At 41.8% G+C, this 25,306-nt stretch overlaps 1 protein-coding gene across 6 annotated transcripts in view; it reads left to right on the forward strand.

The window, feature by feature from the left end:
• Positions 1–25,306, forward strand: part of tenm4 (teneurin transmembrane protein 4) — a 111,065-nt gene that overhangs the window by 33,790 nt on the left and 51,969 nt on the right. For 4 of the 6 annotated variants that reach the window (XM_054599504.1, XM_054599567.1, XM_054599641.1 and 1 more), the window contains 8 exons: positions 1,154–1,397; positions 4,370–4,605; positions 11,198–11,326; positions 13,269–13,483; positions 14,558–14,768; positions 18,918–19,019; positions 19,759–19,953; positions 21,475–21,675. In XM_054599504.1, the coding sequence (XP_054455479.1) occupies positions 1,154–1,397; positions 4,370–4,605; positions 11,198–11,326; positions 13,269–13,483; positions 14,558–14,768; positions 18,918–19,019; positions 19,759–19,953; positions 21,475–21,675 (1,533 nt within the window). Of the gene's footprint in view, positions 1–1,147; positions 1,398–3,358; positions 3,458–4,369; positions 4,606–11,197; positions 11,363–12,005; positions 12,012–13,268; positions 13,484–14,557; positions 14,769–18,917; positions 19,020–19,758; positions 19,954–21,474; positions 21,676–25,306 lie in introns of all 6 variants that reach the window. The other 2 variants (XM_054599435.1, XM_054599364.1) reach the window with 2 other exon arrangements.

Consider the following 25,306-nt stretch of genomic DNA (forward strand, 5'->3'; position numbering starts at 1 on the left):
AGAGCATCAATAGTGCATATAGGACCACTGGATAAAATCTGGTCCTATAGACTTCATATCTAATAGTTTTAAATCATCTGATGGGAAGTAACAACAGAGCTGGTAAAAGACCTAAAAAAAGGAACAAAAAGAGTCAGTTTTGGCTTTTGGTCTGTAAAAAAAACAAACCTGCACGGTGTCATTTACAACCACTTTATACAAACCACATTGAATCATTCAATCCTGCTTTAATCATTTTAGAAACATTTAAATGATTAGACCATTACTTTCTCTCAAAAATCTGGAAGAGGTTTTCCACGCCTTCATACTGTGACCAGCCGATTAGACTACTTCGTGTTCTCTAGCATCAGCCTCCAGCTCATCAGAAATTCTGCTGCTAGTATTTTGACCCAGGCTAGTAAACATGACCACATTTTAAAGATCCTGGCCTCCTTACACTACCTGTTCAGAATTGATTTTAAAGGTTATTATCGATTACGTGCAAAACACCAAGTTATTTATCAGATCTTTTGTTGCACTATGTTCCCCCTTTTCTGTGATCTTATTTTTTACATTTTTGTTTTACTTTCTTTGTTTACATATTTAGTTTTTGGCTTTTAGTTCATCTCATACTCTTTATGTTTTAAGTGAGTTCTGGTTTATAGTAAAGCATGTAGTAACTGTGTTTTACAAGACACTATACAACGTTTTTTTGGATTATTATTATTATTATGCATGCTCAAAATCCTTCCCTGGCTAAATAAATGTAAAATAATAATAAGAAACCAACTCGTCTGTTTACAAAGGAGCCAGTGTCCATTCTGAGCAAACTGTCACAGGTCTCTGTGGGAGGCAGAAAATCACAGAAAGAGACCAGTTAGGAGAAATAATGAGCAGAGGAGAGGACTTTTTTAAGAGTGGTTCACATAAGGGCTTTGCAGCTCTTCACTGATATTAGTTTAGGTGTTAATTTTTGCACTGCTGGAGAAGCTATGGCTAATCATACATCAGTCATTGTGCAGCTTGGGGAGTTAAAATAACACCTCTTCTTACCCTGCTAGCACACACGTGCACACTTCCACCAACCTTTTTTGAATATGCTCCCTCAAAGGATCCACAGTTTTGAAGCTCTCTATATATATTTTTTTCTTTCCTCTTTCTCTTTCAGACGGAGCCTTTCAAAACCATTCTCGGCTGCGGACGCCTCCTCTACCACTCTCCCACTCCCACTCGCCCAATCATCAGCACCATGCGGCCTCCATTAACTCCTTGAACAGGGGCAACTACACACCGCGGAGTAACCCAAGCCCTGCGCCCACAGACAGCTCTGTCCCTCCTGAGGGTCCGGCCAGTGGTCAAGACTCCGGCAGCACGCAGGACAACTGGCTGCTCAATAGCAACATCCCCCTGGAAACGAGGTACCCTGTGACTTTTCACCCTGACGATCTATAGAGATGTTGGCAAGTCTTGGCTTGAGTTTTTCATGCTCCCTGCTCCATATTAAAAAAAACGCAGTGCTTACAAGGAGCAAAGTAAAAAAATTGAAAATATCCTGCGAGGGGCGAGGGCCTACGTCTGAAATAAACGTGATTTTGTGGCAAACAAGAGAAAAGTGCTGATTTTGTGTCTTCGTCTCAGGTTAGCAATCCTAAGATAGAGTAATTACGATCACGTTGGATATGAAACACTTCTCGCTAAAATTACATTTGGGCTCCCGTGAGCAGGCTTCATAGCTCCTCCACTTCAGCGCCGAATTTTATTTATTATTTCATATTAATCAGTGCTCGGTTCTCTAGCACATTTCTCAATAGGAGGCCCTTGTGTGAAGTGGGTCTGTCAAGTGTTATTGTAACAAAGGGAATATCTGTTGGTATTTCTTCATCTGGTCTTATTGCAAGGCGGGATGAAATCAAGAATAGCATGGCATGTTATCTCAACCCTCATTATGATCACAGTAATCTCTCTATAAGCTTCTCTGTGTGATCAGGTTGCCTGCTGAGCAAATTTAAATAAAAATACATTATGTAGCCTTGATTATTTTCTTTCTTGAATTAGATGATTTGATTATATGGATCTATTCAAAGCGATCCAATAGAAAACCTTATACCACATCGTGGCCTATAGTGTGTACAATAAACACGATGCCATGAATAGAAGGACTGTCTCTTTCTTCAGTTTTTGTGAGTCGGTTCAGTCAACAGGAAAATGAGCATCAATTTCGGCTGGTGGAGGGACAGTTAGTGGGATAATGAATGATTACATGTCATCCAGCTCCAAAGTTAATCCTGCACAGGTATTCCCTGTGGAGCAGAAACCAGATGGCGAGGAGAGGGAATCTGCAACAGGCAGGAGTGCTGCTCAAACCACATATGTAGTCTGTATGATCAACTGCTTAAGTTCTAATTATGAAACTGAAAACCATTAGTAATATCTCCACGTACACAGAAGTATTTTAATGTCCCTTTTACTTAGTTAATATTATTGGAATGGCCCTCTCTTCTGCCCTGGAAGGTCTTATTCTGCTCTGCCAGCGGAGAGACGCCAACATTTGGAAGGCCCTCTCCAGCCTCACCATTTTCTTTAGAATTACTGCCAAGCATCGCTCCCTCTCTTCATTAAAAGTTGCATTCTTTCCCAGAACACAAGCTTGAGAGACCACGAACAGACTTCACATTGACCTAAAAGGGGCAGGGATCAAAAACAAGGCTTTTCTCTTGTACCACTGAACGTGTTCAGCCTGCCCATTGCATGTGGACAGTTCATTTCTACATTGCATTGCTGCAGGGGGAGTGCATCGTGGGGAGAAATGAGACACGCGCCTCTAAAAACTTTAGAACAAACTGAAAATGTGTTTTTTGCTGTGTTGCAACCATTAAATGAAGCCCATCTCCACTTAAGGATACGATCCAGTATGGACGCTATGGAACTTTAGTGCATTTTTTATTCAAAATTAAGATATTTATAAAGTGTTTTGTCTGAAATAAGTGTTAGAAACCTTAAGGTTCTCATTTGTAAGTGATGCATTGTTTTCTTCCAATCACAACCTTAAAGGAGCCAGAATACTCTAATGTTTATCAGAGAGGAGCAAGACGCTTGCAGAGAAGGGCAGGGCTCGTACAAAACAAGGTATGGCAGAGCCCAAACGAGGGGGAACAAGAGAGCTAGATGTTATTTGTCTCACATCTTTGTAGAAGTAGTTCCATAAGGGCCTTGGTTTCTTTGTCCCACGCTGTCCGTCTTGACCCCCATTTGTCAGTTGTTGTTGTTGTGGTTGTTGTTGTTGATATTGCTCAGTGATCACATACTGTATTGGCATTTCTGTGTCTCTTGCACGCACATCTCACACTAGCTTCATATCCATCTTTCCACCTGTATGTAGAAACATAGCAAAGCAGACATTCCTAGAGACTTTACAGGACAACCTCATTGAGATGGACATTCTGGCATCAGCACGCCACGATGCCTCGTACAACGACGGGTATGTTGCATGTTTGCTATCTGGCTCACGCCACTGTCACAATCTGCTTTGCCATGAACACAATAGTGATGCCTGTGCTATTTTTTCATCAGACATTCCCTGTTTTGAAATGCTGTCAATCACTCTTTTCCGTGCTTGTCCCTTCCCTGTTTGATACAATGAACAATTTGCATCAAGTCACATTGTTGGGTTGTATTGCTTCTGATTAATGTTACGCATGACCGCTTTATGAAACACAGTTGCCCGTGTTATCTCCTATTGCCGGAATAGGATATGCCAGAGATTTGTCCTGATGTTTTATAAATAAAATATGGTCTCAGTGACTTTCCACATCATACATTGTAATGTGACACTCAATCACGTCCATGTCAATGTCGCTCAGGAGCTTCGTGTAAACTTGTCAGTAAAACGGCCTTGACAATGGCGCCGCCACCACCGGCTCTCTGATGGGCTGATCATATGGCTCTTGGACATGCACCTCTACACATGTTTTCCCAGATAGCCGTCCATGCTCTTCAAGGGAGAATAAATCTGCTAAACTCCATGCTGCAACCGTAAATTCTGTATCTCTCCTGTGGACAGCCTTGACACATAGTTACCGGGAATTACTCATCGCTGCGCAGGAATGAATACATAAACAAGAGCCAGCTGCGGTCACTAGTCCTGTAAATTAGATTTAATATTGATTTGCAGCTTCGACTGAGCAAAAGCCAGTATGCTTTAGCATTCTCACTAATCTAGCAGAAGCGTGACTATGGTAACAGTATTGAATGGGCTTGGAAGCAGAATTACTCACCAGTGGAAGGGACTGCACTTGTACACACAGTAACTGTGTTGTGATGAAAGACGTCCCTGAGAAATGAGGGTTTTCTGTTTAAGACTAACAAAATATAAAAAATGTTTTCCTCCCAGGCACTTCCTGTTCAAACCAGGTGGGACGTCACCAATGTATTGCACAACGTCACCAGGATACCCTTTGACCTCCAGCACGGTGTACTCGCCTCCACCGCGCCCTCTGCCCCGCAACACCTTCTCTCGACCCGCCTTCAGCCTGAAGAAACCCTACAAGCACTGCAACTGGAAGTGCGCCGCTCTCAGCGCCATCCTCATCTCAGTAACACTGCTGTTCCTGTTGGCCTACTTCATCGGTGAGTCACCTTTGAATGCCTCTGCACACCGGGGTGAGCGCCTCTACCTATCCGCCCCCGGCCCCACCTCTCACTTAACTGCAGACACAGTATGAGTCCATGCTCTATTATGTTCCCTCTCTCATCCGTTTTAATAGCGTCAAATCTGCACTCCGCGGCCTTATATGAGCATAGCTATATAGGGACTCATAGATTGACTCCTCGCCCACGCACCTCATCTGAAATAACATTATCATTCATAGATTGGGTCGACTGAATCCAAAGAGATGGGCAATCCAGTTTCTTGCTCTTGTGAATAGGTCAGATAGGGAATGAATTAAAAAGACATCAGCCATCACACGAGAGGACTTGCACGTTTAGAATATTCATCATATCTGATTTAGAGATTCCCTGACCAGCATACCCGGGTCCCAGTTGGGTTAAGGACTATCAGCTGTGATATCTGAGTTCTGCTATTAAATCAGTTCTGCTCTTTTTGACTGCAATCATTCCCTAAGAAAGTGATATCCATATCCGATGATACAGTCTCTAATTTATTTCTGCGATCTATATACGAGACTGATTACACAACATTTTTCTTGTAAACAGAGTGAAAAGATGAATCAGTTGATAAAAACGCAAAATTAAAAATTAAAAAGGGAAGTTGAATGTACATGTAAGAGGACGCCGCAAGTGATCGCCGTTATGTTGTTTCTCCATATTTCTCAAAGATCATATATTTAGGTGTGTTCCCAACTCTGTGGATTTTGTTTGTTGATATTCTTTATTGTCTGTTCAACAATCAATGAGCTACCAAGTACATTTTCTATTTATTCCAATCAAGCTGTTGCTCTGCCGGTACTATCAGTAACACATCACGAGTGACAGAGATTTATGTTTTGACTTTTTTACAGAGGTTGAATCGCTATTGTTAAATCAATCAGGGAAAGCATAAGAGAATATGTGTTATTATTATAAAAACAAAAGGAGCCACAGCAACCAACAAGAACAGCAGCATCTGCAGTAACAGTGTGATCACATAGAGAACGTGGGCAGGGCAAAGGTCCAGTGAAAAATGTGAGGTTGGTGGATTTTGAGGCATTCAAGGTCACTTAGCAACAGGTTGTGGGTCATGGGTGACGTTAGTAAACCACACGATGACTGAATTAGTGCTATGAGCTTGGCTAAGGTTGGAAATATGAAAGAAGGAAGGATTTTAAAGGAATGAGTGACTGGGTTCAGGACAAATGGTTCCTGTAGTGTGGTGAGTAGAGACAGGTAAAGCTTCTTAAAATGTAATGTCAGGTATGCTTGAGGTCTGGATTTAAATATTGTTAAATATCTTGGTTGCTTCGTTTGGCAGACATTTGCAAGGATTTGGTGATCTAAATGAAAAGGCTAGCAGGACTTTTTTTTATTCAAGTAATGAAAGTTTTGCCTGGTCCGTTGTGACAAATTAAAATAAGGAGCCAATCAGATGCATATATTTTCCCCATATATGCATCTGATTGGCTTGGAATACCTGTTTAACATATAAATGGTTGCACTGTTTAATTCGTTCTTGCACAGAAAAAGAAATAGTTTTTTTCAAATGGAAGGATGGTGAGAATTGTATTTCATAGTCAATGAAAGAACAGCCATATCCCTCTGGATGGCCTTAGTCAGGGAGATAAATGGAATCTTCATTGAGGACATTTGTTATAGATATGCATTATGCTGTAACAATCACAGAAGCAATCGTTTCTGCTTCTCCTTGAGGCCAAACGTACTAAAATCTGATCATTCTTTTTTTTTTGGTTTCCAGAGCCATTTAAATTGTTTAATTTGAAATTCAGAACAGCGCCGGATTAACAAAAAAGATACAGCTGGTTACTGCTCATGGTTATTATCTACATATCCAGTCATTTTGAATCAGTGACGACGGCAGTGAGAAAGTTCTGGTTTGGCTTGTGTTTGGCATCAGCACTGTGGTTTGGCTGAAGAAGTAGAGATACAGTACATGTCTACAGTTTACTGCTTTGACTTGGCCAAAAGCCAGAGAGCCCCATCAGCCTGATAGTGCTTAATCAGACTGTGTAATTATAGTCTGCAAAAACTCAGACCATCTCCCGATGCACCACAAGTAAACATGTTGGAGACCAAACCTCACCCTATGATCGGAATTTCCAATCAAGAACGAGGGCCATATTTAATTAAAGGCTGATGAGAAAATACATTTAATTTCAAGTGCAATTAATTATTGAGGCCTGTAATTGGGAACTCCGGGTGAGATTTCTAATGAACCCAATTATGCCTCGTGACAGATGTTTTGACTTGCAGCATGGTTTTATTTTGTCACAGCTTTGTAAAACGGCACATTTTGAAGAGCAAAAAGGTCGGGGGTTTAAGATTGCACTATTTTCTCTGTGGTCGCTCGCTCATTAGCACATTTGTTATATGTTCCTCATTTTAAGGTCATCAGTGTCCTCCTGTGTTCATGCCTATTCACCCTGGGTATCTAGCCAAGGACGAAGAGGTTGGGCCCCAGAAATGTTTTTTCACTGCATGATAAAAGTCTCTGTGGTATTGGTCTTTAGCTACAGTGAACTTATTTTCAAGTTTTACTGGAAAATCAGACCAAATCATACTCACTTATATGAATTTGGTTTTGATTGTTTGTTTCTTAAAAAAATTGAAAAATCTGCCATTCCTTACTGCAAGGATACGAGAGGAAATACTCCCCTAGAAATGCACTCATTGCACTCACTTGGCTGATACCAATTTTTTTAAAGTCTGACATGCAGACTCTGATTTTTGTGTAAAATCATTTTTCTAAGGACTTGATAACAAGGCTCAAACAATAATTTCAACCATCCCGAAGTCAGTGTAAAACATCAAAAATCCTTAAATGTTATCCTTTACTTTGTAATTGTCATCAATAGTGGTTATTTGCATAAAAAAAACAATACAATTGATTAACAAATTAATCAATTGATTCAATAAATTATTATTCTTTTTTTTAAGATACTTGCCTTGATTAAAAGTAAGTAAAAAAACTTGCTTGATGAAAATGAAAAAATCAGCTAAAGCATAAACCCCCACCAGTTTTACATAATCTTTCATTATCTCAGTCAGTCTATGTAATGTTTGCATACATACATCGTTTTTATTTGTCAGAGCATAGTTTAAAAATAAGGGCAAGAAAAGAGTATGACATGCAACAAAGTCCAAAGGCTGGAATTGAACTGGGGATGTTTGCGTTACATGGTATTCACTGTAAATACCCAGCTACCAAGGCAGGCCTACAGTACTTTCTTTTAAATAAATGCACCATGACGGTATTAGCATAACGTGGTGCTAGAATGATGTGTGGCTGTAAATTAGCCTCAACTTTTTACCTGGAATTGAACAATGGTGTGAAATTTTAAATGATTCATAACACGTTGAGTGGTGATTTACTCAACAGTCTGCCAACGTAAGGGAGGTGTTAATGCAGTTAGGTGACAAATGAGCTACAGATGGCTGCCATGTCTAGCACCTATTTATAAGAGATTAATTAACCATATGGTTTAAGTATTTTTCAAACCAAGGTGTGCACAAGACTATCCCATGCTGGCCTTTTTCCTTATTTTTTTAATACCTCAAGATAGTTTGCCTCTTTTAGAGGCTCACTATATTTGATGATTTTGACAAGTTAGATGAGAAAAAAAGGGCTCAGCTCATCACAGCCTCCCTTGAAGTGTGCACTAGTTGGAAAGTGCTTCTCAGATCAGAGGATGGAAGCACAGGAATGCTGGCAGATGACCCACAGCAATAAGCGCTGACTTCCTCAGATTGGCTGAGAAGTCTTCTACTACAGTACCTCTGTTACCTAATTGGCACACGGTGTGACCAAACTTCTTGCCAAGAGATAAGCGAAAGGAGGGCACAGCGTGTGCTCAGGACAAAATGGGCGATGCTACGGAGTGCAGTGCTCTTGACAGGTCAGTGGCATCGCTGGAACACAGCTTGTCTCTGCCAGTGGCCATCTCATTAGAAGTGCCTTGTTACTCCCACAACCTGTCTTCATTTTTGCAGCCAATTGCAGCAACTTTCGAGCGTCGCCGCACGATCTCTGCAAAGTCTGGAAAGCAGGCAAAACAAAATCAGGAGGCTCTTCACTGGCTCCGGTCCAATGCTCTGCATATCAGAGATACCAAGAAGGCGTAGAAGAAAATCTTTGGATTTAGGATGGGAGGGGGACGCCTCTTCAACCATTTTTTCTATTAGAGGCCTCAGGGACGGACGGGATAAAGGATGGGGCTCACAAAGACGTGATTACGAGGACACTTGGAATGACACCGTGCTTGGTGACTTTGCGTTGGTTCTGCCAGCAGCAACATACACTGACTCTTTTTTTTTTTCTTCTATTTCGCCAGTCGATGTAGAGCTACAAATCAAAACGAATGTCTTTCTGCAGCTTACAAAATGACAAACAAAGCCATCTGTCTTCTCATTGGTTGTCCTCCACTGACACAGTCCCTTCCACAGGCACTGGACAGACACACAACAGATGCTGGCGTTGCAGTGGAACTGAATCAGTTTAGGGAATGTTTGTTATGTGTTTTGCCCGACACTGTTGTTACCCACCTTCCTTCACGAATCCATCAAAGTATTTCAGTAAACATATGGTACTGTTTATCTAGTGTGTGCATCATGAAAATATTTGGTTTTCTTTGAGCGTGTTGTGCACATCTAGTGTTCTTTATAAAAAAGACTCCTCAACTACTTAAAGGGATCTTAATTGGGGAACCACGCAGGTTGATGTTCTCTGATACATCTGCGTTTCCTCTGGGAATGACCCGATGTATTTCATTCATCAGACACTATAGCTTGGTTTGATCTGCCACTTTGTCATGTTCATATGCTGTTTTCAGTCAATTAGAAGTTAATAGCTGACTTTGGTCAAGTAAACATCCTTTTATTCTTGGGGGATCACTACTGTATGATTTTGAAGGTGAGATAATTAATATGATATCCATTGCTTAATGAAGCAAATTGGGGTATTCTGTTTGGTAAATGACTATTAAAGCACTTGTTTTAGACTCTAATGAAGGTGCAGTTATGTTGATGCTGTTCGCACTTTTAAAGGTTGCATCAATTAGTGTGCTCTAGTGCTTTTTTTATCTGAAGTGCTTGCTCTGAGATGAACCTGATTCCTGCACATTGTTGGAAGATACACAGAGAACCCCTTTTCCTTCTACACTCCAGCTAGTTGAGTCAGTGTCAGATATCAACATTGGATCAGTGCATCCCTAAACAGCCTCATACTTTAGATGGAGTTGGTTGGAGTTCTTTGTGTCTTTTTTTAAAGAAATCAAAAATATTTCATAAGCAGACAGGAGACTGCAGTGTGGAAAAGGTCTTGAGTAAGGTGATAGAAGACGACGCGTTTACCCTTAGTGTTTGTGTTTATTGTTGATGGACAAACTTAGTTTTAAGGACCCCAGTCAAGATCATTGGGTTCTCCCCACAATCTCTAACCTGGTGGGATGACAAGTTATCAAAACCACTACATGTGTCTATCTGACTTTTGTTTCCTAAAGAAATCAAATACAAATAGGCAAAAACTACTCTTGTGAACAAAAGAAAATACAATTTGGACGTGTATTTATGTATGAAAAATGGAAGTTATTTTATTTCTTCTTGTGTTACAGTAGTATTACATGAAGTCTGTTAGATCTGTAAGTCCCACAACAAAACTGTTTTTCCCAATGTATCCAAATAATGGCACAGTCATTCTGAACAGTCACTGGCAGGCTTATTGGTGACATGAAGTAGTTTATGTTCTTATAAAAGGAAAGAAAAAGAAAAACATTTGAAGAAACCAACATAGAGAGGACTGGAGAGGTCTTACGCCAAGGTTCAGTCTAACACTGTCTGATAATTTCACTCTTTATAATTGGATTGTGCGGTTATTTACTTGAGGAGCTTAAGAGAACCAACAAACCAATAAAATAGCTATATTGAGTTTCTGGGCCTTTTCTGCTGACTGTTGACTTCCAAGGTGGCTTTTGCCTTGCTAAGCTCGTCTTGTCCATTTTCTTATTGGTGATCTGTCATGGTCAGCCCCTCCTCCTCTGTCCCGCTCTCCGCTGCCATTGTTCCAGAGGACATTCCTTTTGTCGACCTTGTAAAATATCAGCGTGCTTCATTCTCTGTGTTCACATTGAAACACCCTGGTTTCTCTCTGCTGATGTGTTTTTTTTCTTCCTTTTGTCCCCTACTTTTGCAAGGGAATGGAAAGGTAATGGGGTTGGAAAAATGACAGGGCACTGGGGATGGTCCGTGCCGTTGTTGGTGTGGTGAGACAGATGTTGTCCCACGAGGTCAGGACAGCATTCATCTTCTTATCTCACTGCTCAGCACTTTTGAAACAAACATGCTATTAACCATTAAGCCACGTATTGTTCTTTGTTCTTTGGAATTTTCTTCCTGTGCCTCCAGCTCACAGCTGTCACCTTTGGATAATTACCAGCCACCCCAGAAAAAAAAATGTTCCCTGAGTTTTTGAATGTTATTTAGAGAGTATCGTTTTTTGCTTGGATGAAATTAATGATTCATTCTGAGGTTGTTTTTCTGTTTGATATTTCAGCCATGCACCTTTTTGGATTAAACTGGCACCTGCAACCCATGCAGAGACAGATGTACCAGCTGTCAGAGGACAATACAAGTGGCCTACCGTTTCCTACTGACCTGAGCTCGCCACCACTAGGCAACACAGGCTTGGAAATACCTGACCGCAAGGGAAAAGATGAGAGTAAGTGCATTTTTTGTTTTCCAATTTATATTTATGTAAATCTTCCTAAATGCTTCTGATTTTTATTTTGGGATGATTTGCATAACTCTCGGTTTACTGTGGTACACTGTTGCTTCTGCATCAGGAAAAGAAAAAAATTGCACAAGAAATAAAAAGTTTCTCAAATCTTAGAAAGTTTACAGATGACATTTTGGAGCTCAAGCAAGTTTGTCATAATTTTGTCATCCAGTTTCACATTGTGTTGACTCGTCTCCATGGAATGGTAAGGGATCTGCATTGTAATCCTATGAAAGTTGTTGTAAGTGGGAAAGTGTTATTTGTTCCTGGAGGGAGAAAATGGGGCAGCTTAAGGGACTGAGTATCCAGGGGCTGGAGGGGGATTAGCCACTCTGTCCTCTTCAGAACGGATGTGATCCTTTCATCTCCTAGTCTGGCCTGCCTTTTCCTGGCAGCCAACGAAAGCATGTGCTCACCCCAAGGTACCAACTGCTCGACTCGAGGAAAGTTTGCTCCGCTCTGTTCTCGAACAAATGGGCCCAGATTTAACCATGTGATTTGCCACTGGCAGAGTACAATAGGTAGGAGACGGGGTCATTACCATATAGATGAATCCAGGAGTTGTCTTTTTTCATTTACCAGACAGCAGAAAGTGTGTTTAGCGAACAACAAGCCCAGCTACAGCTGAGCTTTAGACCCTGCACGGCAGCCGTCGCTGATAGGAAATCAATAGCCATAGTTTTCTAAATAAGTCTCATTCTGCAGCGCTGTCGCCAGAAACGGTGATGAGCTATCTGATGTTTTACCAAGGTGATGCAGATGCGTTGAAATTCAGTCGAGTTTCTCTCTTCCTGAGTCTTTCCATCAAAGCATTATGTTGTAGTTAAGCTTGCAGAACAACAACCAATTTTTAAACCATGATGGCCCATTATCACTGTTCTCTGTTTATGATTTATTTAAGCAGCCTGATGAGTACACCATTAATGTGCCGCTTGAATACAAACACACCCCAACGTGTGGAAAAGGAGCCCGTGTGTTGTGGCATTATGTAAAGTGTGCCCTGTCTACTCTGATAAAACCCTTCGCCATTGATGGAGTTTTGAGAACACCGCCATCTGCCGCACCACGCGTAACCTAAAGCCGTGTCTGCCACCAAGTCCTGGGGGTAGTTTAGTTTGTGTGGACGTCTGCTTTAGTAGACATCGGTGCTGAAATTAGCTCCTCTACATGAGCAAGCAGGTGTTGCCATTTCCACGGAGTCCAATATAAGATGTATTATGGAGCATATGGAGGATTTTTGGCAGCGGCAACGCTAGTACACACCTTAGCGGGATTCTAGCATTAGAGAGCCCTCCCTCTCATAATTACAATTTTCACTTTATTACTTTTATTTAAATTAAAACTGTATTTTATCACAGTATTAAAGCAGTTTTATTTTCTCTTACCATACTCACTCCATGTGTTCAACCTTTTAACTCACAGCATTAAAATCTTTCACTTTGATGAACAAGATTTATGAAATATGTACTGATCATAAAAAAATACTTGCCATGTTGGAGCCAGCAAGATTAACAAAATGAACGAAGTTTGATCCCCAGTTTGATGATCATAAAGCACAGCTTTGAAAAAATACCAGGAATTCAAAACGTATTTCAAGAATCAACAAAAAACACTTCAAGATATAACAAGAATTATGTTTGAGGACCAGACTGGTGTTCAATTAGACTATTCTTAGTTCTGCAGGCAATGGTCATTCATAATATATTTATTTCTCTGGCTGTCAGCGATGTGATTGAATTTCTGTGATATGGTCAGACTATCATGCTTGGGCAGACCAACTCCCTCGGCCCTCCACATGCTGGATTAATGGTGTGATCTCTTTGACCGATTTACTCTCTGTGCAATGCAGGCAAATTGGACAGCCTGTTCCCAGATGACAGCTACATAGATATGGGGGAGATTGACGTGGGGCGCAAGGTCGCGCAGCAGATTCCTCCCGGCATCTTCTGGAGGTCCCAGGTCTTCATTGACCATCCCATGTACCTGAAATTTAACGTGTCCCTGAGCAAAGATGCCTTAGTGGGAATCTACGGAAGGAGAGGCCTTCCTCCGTCACACACACAGGTGGGCAATATTAGAATATCACTGACACTCATTAATTTGGTACTACTGATAATCTATTGTATTCTGTTGTGCTTAGCAGGTGTATGACATGAGAGTTTTTAAATCTAAATGTTTTAGGGACTGTAAGTTATCACATTATTGTGTTTTCTGTAACAAATTGTTATGTCTTGTTTTGCGAAACACAAAACGTGAAGCTGTGTAAAACAATTTCCAAAATGTCTGCATTTTAAAGGATTCTTTTTCCATTCTTCCTCTAGCACAGAATATAAATTAAGATATTGTTTAAACATATCTATCTTACCAAAAAAACATAAATCTCTCTATTGTATTATGAATCACTTTATTTGTTGCAGAAAGGATTTATGGTGCATTTCTTTCAGGTTCAATATCATCAATGAATCACACAAAGGGGCTCAGGGGCCAAGAAAGGGAGGTTTTACTTAACACTAATTTCCCATCTATGTGCAGCACAGCATCAGATATATCATGTGATTAATCATATCTGACTGCGTGTTTCACAGAGTTTAGATCTCTGCTGTAAACGTACTTGCATCTCAACAAATTGTTCATAGCAGGCTTTATGTTTCCATTAATGTTCAGCGGGATTTATTTTTCAGTCAAAAGATAAGGAAATAATGTAGAGTTTTGCTGCTGTGTCTGATCACACATAGAGTGGCAGATGAGTCAAGATTCCCGTCCTTATGTAGATGAAAATGAATTGTCGTCTCGTTGGTATTCATTGAGTCACCACTGATATGAAGCTGATCGCTGCAGATGTTATGTGGTAAAGACTCAGTTACACACCAGCTTCCCAGTTTTTTTTTTTTTACTTTAATAGTTTTAAACACGGCTTTCATATAAGATATGTGGATTAAGAAATTATCTCAGCCCATCCAGCCACGATGTGCTATAGACGTACTCTAGCTCCTCTGGAATGATGAGTTATTCATGCAGACCAAATGATGCTCCGCTATAAAGAGGGGCTGAAAGCACTTAAGTCTCATGTGTCACTCTTAATGGCGTGTCTGCGGTCCATCCATCAGTCTTTCTCACTCTCTGTGCGTCTGTCCGCAGTTCGACTTTGTGGAGCTTTTGGACGGGCGGCGGCTCCTGGCCCAGGACAGCCGCGGTCTGGAGGGGCCCGTGGCGATGCAGCGGAGCCTGGCGCCCATCACCACACACGACACTGGTTTCATCCAGTACATGGACTCGGGCATCTGGCACCTGGCCATCTACAACGATGGGAAAGAAACTGAAACTGTGTCCTACCTCACCACCGCCATAGGTGAGCGCCCTGGGCATGACCCGCTGCTGAAACCTGTAATAGAAATCCACATAATCCCTATAATACCAGCAGCACTCCACAGCAAACAGCCAAGATTTGGGGCATGAGTCAGAGGCAGTTTTTTGGCAGATTTCAATAGCCAAGGAAAGTGCAGGTTAATCAAGGTGACGTTGAATATGACAAAAATCAGGACATCAGTGCTATCCTGCCATGCCCCTGAGTAGGGCATTGAGAGATCATAATATCCTCATTAGCCTGAGTGTCTCCCGAGCGAATCAGGGGTCCAGCTTCTGGGATCCATTTGCATACAATTCAAAGTATGATTGTACCCTCCTGCTAGTGCCGTTTTTGATCACGATTTGCTCCAATTTCCATCTACTTTCCATAAATCAAAGTAGGGAAGTCATATCCCTCCTTCGACTAACTGTGTGTGGCAGGCGGCCGTGTTTCAGACACGCGTCCTTCTTTTCGCAGAGGCGACTCCGTTTTGTACGCTCCTCTTTGTTCTCCCTAAAGCGCCGTTGATTGGCACCGCCGCATCAAGCAAGGTGTGAGAGGGCCCGAGGTGTCGACTTTCACAGGGATGGCAGCTGGGAGCTGTTCTCACATGCTCTTTAATTAAAAGCTCCTGGGCCAGAGTCCATCTGTGACAGGGGCTGTGCCAGGCAGCAGATCGATGAGAAGCTGTCCTCAACACCAATGTAACACCAAGTGGAGACAGGCAAGAGACGCCCCCCTCCCCACACTTGCTGTGCCAACAACAGCTGTAATTCAAAACTGAATATATGATATGACACAAGGAAGGGAGAGTCAGGGCCACATGTTTTCTTCAGCTTATTTCTTCTTGACTGGGTGTGCGTGAAGGCCTCCTATGGTTTGCATCAGAGTAAACATCACCTCTGCCGATAAGGTATTCTGTGCAACAGATGGGGAATTGGGAGAGGACAGAATGGGGCACAGTTAGTCAGAGCCAGTCAGAGCTAGAATTCTGCCTCTGTTCATTTGTATCAGAGCTGATCTGCCCAGAGGAGCTCAGAGGGAGGCAGAGGGGCCCTTTCTAAAATGGGTCACCGGTTAAGTGCCCTTCAGCAGAAATTGAATCTCACCAACTGCCTGAATTGTATTGAGCCGTGGAGGGATGGAGTTGACCTTCAGATAGAGCAGCGCTGGCATAGAAATATATGTGAACAATATCTAGAGAAGGCGCACTGAGAGACACAAGCAGCATTGTTTAGAAGACACTAACAGTAAAATGATTTCTGACAGTGTCGGTAGGACTACATGTCTTCTTTTACCGTCAGCGTCAGCACCTTGTGCTCTTCACATGCATTAGATGAAAGGTTCGCCTGCTGCCCACAGCCATGCCATACCACATCCGTGTGGATGGAGCGTCCCTGTCTTTAATCTGGGCTCCTTGGCTCCTCATTACTTGGCTGTGGCTCCATGGCAATGTGAAATGTGTCCCACTGAATGTTTTGTATCACAGCCCTCTGGAGCATGAAGCCATTTGTCCCCGCTGCCTGGTGCCAGACAAGCTTCAACCTAGACACCGCTCCCTATACAGGCGAGCAGAACGTCAGGATTCAAAGGCCCAGCACCAATGTCTTACTCTATATCCCGTTTCCCTATTTAGCAGAAGCTCTCTCTCTCTCTCTCTCTCTCTCTCTTTCTCCGTACTCAACCACCCATCATTCAAAGGTGCTCAGCATCCTCCGAGAGCATGGCAAGGCACTGATTAAACCTGCCTGCTGCATGCTACTCTGTCCCTCGCCGACTGGAGAGGACTCACACAATAGTTAGTTCCCCTGATGTGAAAGGGTAATGAATTTCAATGAAGCTCTGCTTGAATCCATGATTTATGCGTTGGCCTATGTTGAGTATGTGACTAAGAGATATTCATGGCCTCCCCTCGCTGCTCTCGGAGGAAATGCAGCCAATAGACATGGGTCACACTGCAGTCTGCTAAACTGCGTCAGCATTCGGAATGGGAGCACTGCAGTTCACGATCACTAAATTAAACGTGTTGGATTTGATTTGGTTTGTTGATCAGCGAAGAGATACCCGCGATTAGAGGCACATTAATGTAGGATGCCAACCCCCTTAATATGTCAGTGGATTGCAGTTTAAGGTAAGATCTTTTTTTTTTTTTTTAAAGATCTTTTGGTGCCTTGGTTAGTGAACGTTAAATTACAACCCCCGCTTTTCTTTTCTGTCCCTATATACATGAGCTGCAAGATTCAAGCCAAGAATCTCTTCTGCATAATTGTACTTCTGGGAGGAATTTTAATGGCCACACACACGCACTGCTGGTTTCACTAGCTCTGAGCAATAAAAAAAAAAAAAAAAAAAAAAGCCAAGGCCTCCCAGTGTAGGTAGATTTTCTTGATGGAATCCATCAAAACCCCACCAAAATGCTGATTTGCCTCCACCAGCCCGGAGGACAGCCTCCCCTGCATCCCCTCACTAACCAGACATGGCAGAGGCAAGTCTGCAGCACAGAAAACATCAGCAGCACTTCTGTATTCCCCCCCCCCCCTATCTTTTTCTTTTCTCTCTGTCTTGCGTTGCATCCTCAGTGATGATTGACTCTCTAGAGCAAAGGGAAGCCGAATCCATGGCTCACATTTCTAGCCCATTGTGGAGCACAAGAGACTCTTTGTTCTGTAAGTTTTGCCTCAGAGCCTTTGCTGCCTGAAGGCAACGGACAAGATTGAATATTTTTCAGCACCATTTCAGGCTTAATTTAGCGAGCGTCATGTTTCAGAATCCCGCGCTGTCGAGCGCCTCAGTGGTCACTCTTACATAAATACGAGTGTCAGAACACGGTAGTAGGAGTAATTATTTTTGCCAATTTATTTGATTTAGTTAGAGGGATCAATAGCTGAAATGACGGAGAGTGTTGTGCTGATTGTTTGCATCACACAGAACTGCTCTCAAACAAAGGCACACAATAATAAGTCACACTGTCAGTTGGACTAAAGGTTGTTCCAATCATAACTAATGCTGCAGATACAATACGGAAAATCAGTAAAGTAATACAGTATATTCATTGAAAATGTATGTGTTTCTCTTTGTAGAAAGGTAACATGTTTTTATGCAGCTGGAGAGACTACTTATTTCTTATTTGGTGGCTTATAAGCAGTTAACTAGAGCTCACATGTTTCTGCCATCACAGGAAAACCATTTCTACATGCCATCCATCTTGTGATTAAAAATGTATCTGAATCATCTTCTTTCTTTCAGATCTAAGGGTTGCACTTGTCTCACAAGCACTTTTTTTCATTGACATGCTAAAAGACAAAATAGCACTTACTCTTACAATTTTTTTTATCATGCCTCGGCTGTGCACACGGTGAGACGCCCCTGTTTGATTTGAGCCCAACTACATTTAGACAAGCTGCCAAGATACCTTTTGCATATCCCAGTGCACATTTCAATTGTTTCATTTTGTTAATTCATTTTTTTTTTATTCTGAACTGGTGGGCAGGTTGTTTTTCAAAGATCCAATTGATAACAAAATGAAAGAATGAGTTAAAACACAGCTGTTGTCAATGGCCCCTGAAAAGGACATCTGACACCATAAATCACTATTGACTAATACACTATGTTCACAAAACAAAAAAGGTAGATGAAAAACAAACGTGTATACCTAGACTGCAGATAATTGTAAACCAGAAGGAGCTTGAATTCATTGTGATTAAAAGACAAAACATGAGGACCAAGCCTTTAGTCTGCCTGGCCTTCTCATTGTTTGTGCCAGTACCTAAAGCAGAGAGGAAATCAGACCATAGAAGAAAACATGAGAACATGAACCATGGCAGTGGGCATAAAAGCATCAAATTAAGTGTGTCAACTGATGCTTGTCACTTATCACATCCAGTGTATCGGGTAATTCTGAGATTTTTTCTGGTCAAAAGCCCAGAGGATGGGAACTTGTTTACTCTTCCAGTGAATTCCACCATTTTGGTGTGACATTAGCAACACTCAAAAATGTTTTGCAGTGAAACAGAAATGTTGACAGGATTGGAGCCCCGTGCTTATCACTGTCATTAGCGAAGGCATAATAATCAACCCAAAGAAAATGAGTGGGAGAAAAAATTGTTTTTCAAAGCGCATTACTCAGAAAAGCTCCTGATTGCTCTCTTGCAGATTCCGTTGATGACTGTCCCAGTAACTGCTTCGGGAACGGCGACTGCGTTGCTGGAACATGCCACTGCTTCTTAGGATTCAAGGGACCTGACTGTGGGCGAGGTGAGTCACTCCCTCAGTCGTTATGTCTTTATTGATCCACATCATTCACACATAACATTTTAGGGGTGCCGACCAAATTATATTCACTGCGTGACCAGAGCTAAGCAATTTTAATCTTCCAATTACTTTTTATTGTACTTCAGATCTTTGTTATTAAATTAGGCAGTTCTACTCCAGATGATTCATTTTTACCTGTTTCTCTCCTAATGGCGTCTTGTGTCACGCATAAAAATAACTTTTGAATAACTGTAAAGGGAAGCTAGCTTTAGATTTAAGGATTGATATTGCATCATTCTTTCAATTATTGAAACCGAGGCTGTATTTATTTTCAACATAATTAACACATCGTAAGGCAATCTGTTATAATGAAAGTTAGTTTAGTTTTCACATCTTTACACATAAACTGCCATATGTTATCCATGTGTTGATGAGCAGCATTTCTTATACTTATTCAACTCTTTTTATTTATTTTCTACACACACCCAGCAGCCATTGTACTGCCCCTGTAGCATTGTAGATATTTGTTGTTTGGTTTTGTTAGAATTGGGTCACATCAGCGCTGGATGCCAAAGCGCAGTATTGTGGTCTGCACATTGTACACTGGAGAGGAAACCATTTAGCATTTTGGTCAGAATCTCATTGTCAGATCGAGGCTTTTTGCACACACACTTGCTATTCTTTGAAGCCATGGTTGGAGGGGTCCATTCAAATGGATGTATGCTGTCTACTCTTTTCAAAGCTGCCTGTCCAGTGCTATGCAGCGGGAATGGTCAATACCTTAAAGGTCGCTGCATGTGTCACAGCGGCTGGAAGGGCTCCGAGTGTGACGTTCCCACCAACCAGTGCATCGACGTCACATGCAGTAGCCGCGGGACCTGCATCGTGGGAACCTGTATCTGCAACCCAGGCTACAAAGGGGAAAACTGTGAAGAAGGTGATTGTTTTGATAAGTCATGGTAATGTATCCTAAACGTATAAAGTCCCACATAAAATGACTGTTGTAACCGCCATCTCAGCTTGTTAGTGCTTGACATTTTAATAGAATACACATAATGGGAACGGCTATTAAGTTTGTGTGGCTTATTTAACAGTCTGTGTAGTACTGTAGTAAAGGACAGGACATCATTTATAAAGATAGTTGTGGCCCTAACACTTCGCAATATGCATCCTAGGTATATTTTCCTGTATAAATCATGGATATAAGGCATTAAGTTAATGGAAACACGCCATTTATTGTCTGAAATTCAGACACAAAGTCTGATGTTAATCCATTAGGAACTCCACATTCAGGATGCCGGATAAGGCTTGACCAGATAAGATTGAAGGAGCCATTGTGTTTGTCAGCTCTTGAAGGCTCTCATTTCAAGATGAAAAATGGACCCCGGGAGTTTGATAAATGAGGGTTTGTGACATCCATAGGCCCCCATTCTATTTTGGGGGGGAGTGTTGGCCATAAGGAGTGGAGGGGAATGTGGACGAGGGCCCTTTAACATTTCTACCTTTCTTCCGTGCGACCTTCAGCCACGATGATTAATTGCCAGGAGAGAGTTTCTTGTCAGTTAGCCTCTGATCTTTGTGCCTTGTGCCCAAACCATCTGCTAAGAGGCGAGAGATCCTGTTTGTCTTACTATGACGGCCTTTATACCCATTTATGTCATGGTAAAGGAGAGCTGGCTAGCGGGGCCTGCTGCTCTCAGGCGCTAGGCATTGCTCCTGCTTGGGGCCCATTTGCCATCTGTGTGTACCATGCAGATATTGTCTGGTCGAGGGAATGTTATTATTTTTATTGTATGCTCCCACAACTCTGGTCCTACAAAGCGAGCATTCATTTGACAAGATGTCAAGGGAAAGGATTGCTATAGAAACACATATTCATTTGATATTTGCATACTAATTGAACTGATGCCCTGAACAGAGATACAGTGCACGAAACAAAGATGCAGCAGAGGGAAGCAAGTGCAAGGCTTCCTTCGTCACAGTGATCTTCAAATAGTCTGTAAACTGGAGAGTGGAGCACGCCTAGGAAGTCTAGCCGATGCCCCAGGCTTTTCCTTACTTTACCCAGTTTTCTGGTAATGCAGGTTTTAGTTTTTCCAGCTTTGAACTACTCCTACCTGGTGCTTTCATTTTAGAGAAACACGCTCCTATTAAGGCACCGCCCCTCTTTGGAAGGAATTATCATTATGAGTTGTTGGGACCACGCCAGCAGGAGCGTTGGCACTACCTGTACTTTGGTACCATAAGCCCCAGTGCCATTTAACTAGTTTGACTGTAAATCTTGTCTCCAGTGTTGGAGAAAGTGGGCCTCCATGCGCCATTTTCTCTCAAGTTCCCTCTGTACATTATCCGGTTGTCATTCCACTCAGGCTTGAATAGAGACGCCAGATTGCCTCTAAACGAGGGAGGCAGCAGGTGACTGCTGTGTCTTGACACTGTCTCTCTGGAACCCTTTTAGTGGACTGCCTGGACCCGACATGCTCAGGCCGAGGGGTCTGTGTCCAGGGAGAGTGCCACTGCTTTGTGGGATGGGGCGGGCCAGGATGTGAGAGCCCCAGGGCGTCCTGCATGGACCAGTGCTCTGGACACGGGGCGTTCCTGGCAGACACCGGAACCTGCAGCTGCGATCCCAACTGGACGGGCCACGACTGCTCCACAGGTGAGTGCTTCCCTCAGATGAGAGTACACACTGGCAGCAATCCTTTTAACAGATCAATGCTAGTTTAACTCTGATTACCCAGCACAACAAAAAGGCAATGCATTCACAGAAAATTTTGCATTGATAAAATTACTCTAATTATTATTATTATTTTTATATTTTGCTGTTATCAACATTTATGCCATTTGTACATCTTAAAGAATAGTCGTGGTACCTATTTAAATCAAGCATTATATAAATAAAAGCACCATTGATTTATGGAGTGAGTAATTGAAGACATAACAACAGTTGATTGTGTCACAGTTGTATCACGCTGGTCAGATAGAAACCTTAGTCATACCTATGTTTTTGTAGTTATACACTTCTCAGTTATGTAATCTCTTACACTTATCGATCCTCAAGTCCTGAGAAATGGTCAGCACAATCTCTGAATATTTCACAATATCATGTATAATTTCTTAACCTTCAGTATTTGCGATTGTATGGTAATTCTTCAAAACTAACAAACAAATCGTTTTAACCTCAACATCTCTGTCGCTTCATCTCTGATAAAATCCCTGTCTTTTTTGGGCAGAATTTGTTTCACTGCTTGATTCAATTTAACTTTGACAATTGCTCGGCTCCTCGCAGAAGTAAACAATTCTGATTATGTTGAAAAGAAAACGGCTCACAAAAAAGTCTCAATTATTCACATCAATGATCAGTCGGGGGTCCACAGCTAGCAATCAAATTCTGGTTGATTTTGCTCCAAATTCATTTCTCTTACGAATGGTTTCATCCTCGGGCTCCACATGGTTAGCTGGCAAGAAGAGAGGGAAACGCGCATAGCGGGGATATTGTCAGAGGCATGATCTAATGCAAGTTAATGCTCTTTCTTGAGTTCTGGCTTTCTTCACATTGGCACAAGGCTCACAGCTGATGATAGCTCTTTTCTGCTCCGGAGGATTGTTCCCATTGTGTTCCTTTTCGTCCATGGGGAGCGTTCTCTCTTGGTAGTTGAGAATAGGCTGAGCATAAGATACAGCTTTACAACTAGAATATACCTTCTTGAGGCTGAAATTGAAACACGATTTAGGTTCAGCTCTTGACAGGCTGCCTGCCTGCTCACATTTACCAAAGAAATATTTTACTGAAAAACCTCAGTGAACTCAGGAGTAAGTTGTTAAAGAGCTGTCAAATGTAGGTATCTCATATCACTTTCTTTCAGTGTTGGCAGATGCAAAAGTTCCAGATTTTCTTTTCTTCTTTTAACTGTAGCCAGCTGAAGAATTTCACAGTTTTGCACTTGTATAAACACTCATGTGAGACTGTATTAATGTTTTATGGTTATTCTTTGGCAGAATAAAGCTTCAGATAGCTCGGTGTGAACAGGACTCTGATGTGTTGCCAATCACGACATCAACTCTGTTTTTTTAAGAGGTCGATACAGTTGCAGCAGTAAGCTGCTTTCACTTAGACAACATAATTTGTATTCTCACAAAATATTTCTGAAATGAGAGTTTTAGTCCAGCAGTCACTTGGATCCAGGAATCCCTTTATATTCCAAGCATACACAATGACCTATTAGATAATCCCAGGGATTTTGAGGGAAATGGGCAGTTAGTCTGAGTTTGCCTCGCAGAGAAAGGGCTCTGTATATGATGATGAGTTGGCTCTTTATCCGCCTTTATCCTGTTCATAGTAGAGCTTTCTGTGGTCTAATACAACACTAAGCTTGGTGGTGGGGTAACACAGCTAGCAGTCCATTTTCTTACAGTCTGGGGGGGAGAAGATTGGAAAGCTTTCAATATATCATTCAAGATTCTCTAATTCCAACCCCCCCCCCCCAAATACTTTTAAGTCACAAATTCATTTTCTCATGGGGCTTTGGAACAGTACAACCTGGGTGTGCATGGTTGGAAGTAATGCTGTTACAAGCCATAAAACAATGCCTGAGGTTTTATGTCCTTTAATATGTGTGTTTTTATGCCGTTTTTGCCATTCTCCCACCCAGAGGAAAGTTTGTTTACACGGCCCTTCAGAGCAAATGGTAACAGCCATCATGGGGATGGGGGTATTTCTCACTGTGGACTCCTCTGGCCACGGATAATGAGGATTTGCCTGCGGGCTGTAATTGCATCTTTATCACGTTAAAGGTTTCTCCTTTGTTCCAAGTGAACAGTTGTCTCACAGTCAGTTTGAGTCTGTTTTCCTCTGACCAGGATGTGCTCTAATAAATCTGAGAAAGATTTTTATTATTTTCTCAGATTTATTTATTATTATTTTTTTAAACTTATGTGCTAATGAGATCACTCAAGATGCTCATTATGTTCATTATCACCTCCTATATAACTGTGTTAATGTCATCTTTAGAGGCAATAGAAGGCATAGTTCCACAGTAAATACTTATTCGAAAATAAGTGATGAGTTCACTTTACACTGTTCTGATAATCAAGTAACTGCGTTTCCATGGTTATGATTTTTGCTTGTGTGTGTTTAAGCAGTCATAAGGGGCACCAATCCAAATGCTGCTAGCATACCGAACCCATTTATCAAAAGTCAGGTGTACAATTAGAATTTGCATAGATTAACACCAAGTGCTAAAATGCAATTAGCAGGGGAGAGTGATTTTTTTTTTTAAAGCTTTTCAAGCTGGTAATGTCATGTTATGGTTTGTGGCTGAGAATACCACTCAAATCTAATTTGTAGCAATGACGGATTCGTCCCTGTAAAGGCAGTAATTGACTTATTAAAAGATTTTACCTCCAGTTAGGTCCCCTGTGGTCACATTTGAATTGGCTTGGCTAATAAGCCAGGAATACGCGGCTTTTGTTCCTCGTCGCCCATACTGCTAAGCCTTTTTTTTTTTTTTTTTTTTTTAACACAATAGTTAATGAAGAGGTTAACATTTCAATGAGATTCATAATAAATATGTCAGCGTTTAATTTCGTGAGCTTTCGTCTTGTCACGCTCTCCCTGGAGTTCATGAGACGCGGGTAATGTCCCGGTCTCTATCGCAGCCTGTCAGGGAGGTCTTTCAGCTGCCACACAAAAGCGTCAGCCAAGCTTTTCTGTGGCTCTGTCTCTCAGACGCCGTCATTCCGCAAATGTACTTCTCCCCCTGGTGCACTGCACTCAGGTAGAATAAAAACAGCATATTGACATCTCAAGCCTAGAATCAAGCCTTGAATATACCTAAATAATTCAGTGGAGCCGTACTTCCATGCCTTTAGCCCATAGTAATGTGGCAAAGCTGTGAACTCAGCATGTAGGACAAAAATATACTAAGTTTTACAGTTTAATCAAAATGGCAGTGCTGATATTGTTTTCTTTCCTACAAGAAGTGCCAGCGCTATATTTTCTTTCCGCTTTACCCCCTCTGTGTCGGAAAGAGGTTGAATTTACAAAGAGAAGACGAGGCAAGGAGAAGAATAAGTCTGCTAAGGCCGCCACAATCCATGTCTTTTCTATATAATGGACTTATTAGATTTGTATTGTCAAAAAGGATTGCCCCTTTATGAGGTGCAGGAATTTCTTTTCAGCTGCCATCAGACAAGGTAGTGGAGCGTGGCCGCCTTTCCTTGACAATAACTCCTGGATTTGTCTTTTTCTTCACCCTTGTTGCCTTGTCCCCCCTCCCTCCTTCTTTTCT

This window comes from Anoplopoma fimbria, chromosome 1 (assembly GCF_027596085.1).
Source record: "Anoplopoma fimbria isolate UVic2021 breed Golden Eagle Sablefish chromosome 1, Afim_UVic_2022, whole genome shotgun sequence".
Classification (NCBI taxonomy): Eukaryota; Metazoa; Chordata; class Actinopteri; order Perciformes; family Anoplopomatidae; genus Anoplopoma; species Anoplopoma fimbria.